The 4,980-nt window shown below is 36.6% G+C and overlaps 1 protein-coding gene across 1 annotated transcript; it reads right to left on the reverse strand.

Moving 5' to 3' along the window:
• Positions 1 to 961: 961 nt before the first annotated feature.
• Positions 962 to 4,469, reverse strand: LOC126773491 (uncharacterized). Its single transcript, XM_050494444.1, has 2 exons — positions 4,440 to 4,469; positions 962 to 1,342 (listed from the first exon to the last, which is right to left on the reverse strand). Exons 1-2 carry the CDS (start codon positions 4,467 to 4,469, stop codon positions 962 to 964), a joined length of 411 nt encoding a protein of 136 aa, XP_050350401.1.
• Between the last annotated feature and the right edge of the window lie 511 nt (positions 4,470 to 4,980).

Raw genomic sequence — 4,980 nt, forward strand, 5'->3', positions numbered from 1 at the left:
TCCACTTGGTTCTTCGGATCACAGTCTTATCTCTACTAAAGTGCCACAGGCCAAGCTGCCGCCACTAGCGGTATGTAAACGTCAAGTTTGGCACTATAAGTCGGCAGATTGGGACGGTATGCGCGATTACTATGCGTCGGTCCCTTGGAAGGAACGATGTCTTCAGTGGAAATGACCCGACCGCTAGTGCCGCTGCTGTTGCTGGCGAGATCATGTTGGGAATAGAATACTACATTCCTAGCTCAGATCTCGTCAGTAGAAGTACGCGTAACCGTTGGTTCACTCGTGAATGTGCCGATGCTGTATCATCAAATCACGCGTGGCGTCAGCGGCTGCATTAGTGGGGCATCTAACATTGACTCACTGAAAGCAAACTACAACAAAAACTCCAAGTCCTGTAGAAAGGCATACACGAGAGCGGATGCATCGCGCATTGTACAGATTAATCATGACCTTGTTTCGCATCCTAGGGGCTCCCGTAGCTTCTGGTGTCTGACTAAGTCTATGCAAAACAATTTCTGCCAACCTTCGCTGCCACCGTTTAGAAATCCGAATGGATCGCTAGCTCATAGTCCGCAGGAGAAAGCCGATCTCATGGCTAAACCCTTTGCTAATAACTCCGTCATCGATGATTGTAGTGCGCTGCCACCAACAATACCTTCATGTGGCCACACGATGCCTGACATCAAAATCAGGCAATGTGATGTGCGTGCGGAGCTGCAATCACTTGATGGACGGAAAGCTAGCGGTCCCGGTGTAATACCAGCCATAGTGCTGAAGAAGTGCGTGGCGGAGCTGTCTTCTGTGTTAACGCGCCTGTTCCAACTTTCTCTCTCTTCAGGATATGTGCCGGAGTAACATACATTGCTATGCAGATGCTGCGTCTGCGTCGTTCAGGTACTTTTTTGCTTGGTACTACCAGCATGTCCATGACAAGGATGCGGTGTTGTGTTGTGAGGCATTACCCAGGAATTACTTTGCAGTTGGTCACTATACCAATTTGGCTTCTTCTTATGAGCAAGTAGTCAATCTGGGTGGAGTGCGGCCCACTTTTATAGGTGATGAGGTGCTCGGGTTTCTTTTGGAAGAAAGTGTTAACAATGGCAAGGTCTGATAATAAGCAAGTGCTGAGTATTGAATCTCCCTCTGCATTCTCACGATCATAGCCGTAGCCGCCATGTACACGTCCATATTCACGTGACTCCTCACCAACATGGCCGTTCAAATCTCCACCTATCACGATGCTCTCGGTGTTCGGAATGTAGCGGAGCATGTCTTCCAAGTCATTCCAGAAGGATTCTTTCTCCGATTCAGAGCCGCCGACCCGTGACCAGTGACCAATCTGTCAATGTTTCAGTGTAAATGTCAGTTGTCAATTATATGATTTCCTGACGACCATTCTGCCCGTATTATAATATTGCAAATGTCAGCGGTCATTATAATGATATCCTCATTATTACAGTGCAAATATCAGCAGTCAATAATATGATGTCCTGTCGACCAGTCTGTCAATATTACAGTGCAAATGTCAGCTGTCAATGTAATGTTCTCCTGACGACCAATCTGTCAATATTACAGTGCAAATGTCAGCAGTCAATAATATGATGTCCTGTCGACTAGTCTGTCAATATTACAGTGCAAATGTCAGCTGTCAATGTAATGTTCTCCTGACGACCAATCTGTCAATATTACAGTGCAAATGTCAGCTGTCAATATAATGTTCTCCTGACGACCAATCTTTCAATGTTACAGTGCAAATGTCAGCAGTCAATAATATGATGTCTGTTTAAGTGGAATATACAATTGACACCTTTGTTATTAGAATTGTTTTTATTTCAACGTTCTTACGTTTGAATACGTTTACCGTATTCGGGACCCGTGTAACATTAATCATGGCGAAGAATCGAACCCTGACCCGCCGGTAACTCACAAAGGAGTCATCTTTGAGAGTCTTGCCCTGCCACGGATGAAAGAAAACATGGAGCTAGCAATAATATATGAAAAATATTTTTTGTAACAAAACTTAAAATAAAAATACATCAATACGTATCAAAACAATTTTAATTACAAAATATGACAGCAACCTACTAGATAACAATAATTAGTAAACATTTTTAAAAAAAACTTACGAATATTTAGTAATTTCAAGTGTAAATATAAAAAGCTTGGTTTCCATCAAAGCCGATTCGCATTTTTATTAAATTTTAAAAGGAGAACATTTCTCACAATATCGCACTAATACCGTTACTTTTCATGTATATACCGCTAGCATATATCCACATGCAGTTGTGTGAAACCGCATGTGGATATATGCGTGTGAGGTTAGAGGTTAGGTTATGTATTAAGTCATGGTACAAGTATGATTCCTAACTTTAACCAAAAACGTCCATTATGTAATGTATGTAGCAGTAAGTTTTCTTTGTTTGTTTCTATTGTGATTTTTGCTTAACCTCCCCTTGACCGTTACTATTCCTCAATTTTCGTCATTTAATTACAATAAAAGGGTTATAGTAACATAAGTTTAATTCAAACCCTTGAATTATATAAACAATTACTTCGCTTGTATGGAACAAATTTAAATACAGAGACATGAGTTCATTACTTCCATTAATTAGTTATTTAATTGACATAATGATTAATTCATACGTTAATACACTGTTTGGAAGCCATGTTGATTTTAACATGAACTACTTAATTGGAATAGAAAATATTACGTCACAATTTATAAAGTTGAAATTTAACCACTGTAAATATCTACTATTAAAACGATTCCAATGAAAAACAATTTATTGACGAAAAAGTGTGAATATTGATATTTACTGGTAGGTTTTCTGCACCCACACGGTTAATTGATGCGCTAAGCATCGATGGCATTGATGAAAGAACGTAATGTGAAAAAAAAAATCATCAGGTCCTACTATTAGCCACGGATTAGGCTAGTGTTTTTTTTTTTCTACTGCAGGAACTACTTCTAAAATTTTTCAAGTTTACTATACTTGTGATATAAGGGAAAACGAGTAATTATAATTATTCTAAGATATAATAATATAAGAGTAGCAAAGATCTAATACAGAGGAAATACAGCATACAGCGCGGAAATGCGGCCTGCATTATGAGGAGCTTTGCGTGGGGTGGGAATCGGGAGGGACTATTTTAAAATTTGACTAAAATAATAAAAATGAATAATGCAAATTTAAATCAAATCCTATGTAATGACTATGCAAATTATATATTTTTTACTAAGAAAAAAAAATCTCACTATTACCTTATTCAACTCGATTCAATTTGGTCTGTATTTCATCGTAAGAGGCGGTAACTACAATAAGCTCTAACGTATTAATCTTGTGACTGCATAGTTACTTGCTATTATTCTTCCATCAATTTGCCACGGTGATTAAGTAATCGGAGTAAAAATGCTGGAAATGTCAAAGGATGTCAAATATAAAAATAAGCTACAAGCTAGAGCAGTTTAATATGTTGTCCGCGCGTATTGTATAGTTCTTTCTCTTTAGTAATAGATAAAATACAGAGGAAATCGTGAAACGGTATATTTACACAAAGAAAAATAGTTCCTTATATTAATTGATTATTATTATTATTATGTTGTTTTCTTTTAAAATTCTCAATTCATCGCTCTATATTTTCATAATACAACATTAATAAATGCTAACGTAACCATTGTGTAATTTAATTATAATCCGTATTGTGCCAGACTCCATAGTTCAACAAGTACTTACAAGTTGCTGGCTTTGTAGGCTTTGAGAATAATAATGAACCACATTCATCGATGTGAAAAAGTATATTATGTGTCTAATTGACGTAAAAAGCTGCATTAGATGTCTAGTTATAATAAATAAATACACAATGTTATATTAAACTAGCTAATCGTCCCGGCTTCGAACGGGTTGATAAGGAGAAAAATGTATTTTTGATAGAATTTGCGTAAAATCCGTTCTTTGAGCGTCTACGTCGAAGAAGGAATAACTTAGACAAATTTTATGTCAATCGGGCGTATAGTTTAGTAAATCTCGCGATGAGTGGTATTTCGCTTATATATATATATATATATATATATATATATATATATATATATATATATATATATATATATAACATTTTCACTTATAAGACACCTACTTTGTGATTGGGGTTACCCACTTAAATATTGTGGTGTTCCGATTTGAAGGGTAAGTGAGCCAGTGTAACTACAGACGCAAAGTGGTACAACACCAGTGATATAACATACATTTATTTTATAATAAAATAATGATATATTATTCTGTAAATAATAAATATCGAATAGAATCGTGAAATATATCAACTATGGTAAGCAATTTAATCACCGAATTCGAGCACTTTCCCGTTTCGTCACTCCTCGTTCGGGACAAAAAATATATTAGGTGTAGCGCCCGGCCGGTTGATTTACGCTCTCCGCGCACCTTGCTTTTTGTCGCCTTCCAGAGCGCCATTACCACCTATCGGCCATTAAAGCGGAGCGAACGATAGACTAAGCGACCACTGAATTTATAGCTTAAACTTGTGAAACAAGCCGACATTTTTTATTATAAATGACACTAAGGCACAAAAATGACTGTGTGTACCGTATTCAAATAATTACATTAATATGTTTTTTAAACTTGTCTAACACTAATTATGTATTTTATAATGTTCGTGAGTGCGCATCTACTTATTGCCTTGGAAACATTATTAGTTTTTTTTTTTTGTAATATTTATTGAAAATTAAAAGGAAAATAAAAGCAATCGAACTGCATAGCATACACATGATTATAGCATACAAATCAGAGGACGGTCGCGTTAAAACTGAAACGAACAATACGGTCCAGTATTTGGCGTGATATAAAGTGCCATTTCATTGCTACATTACAGTTTTTACATAAAGTAGGTACATAGCTATTATGATGTCGTTCAAACGTTATGCCTTTTTAAGCAATATATCTACAGAAATGTTTTAACGACATA

This window comes from Nymphalis io, chromosome 14 (genome assembly GCF_905147045.1).
Source record: "Nymphalis io chromosome 14, ilAglIoxx1.1, whole genome shotgun sequence".
Taxonomy (NCBI): Eukaryota; Metazoa; Arthropoda; class Insecta; order Lepidoptera; family Nymphalidae; genus Nymphalis; species Nymphalis io.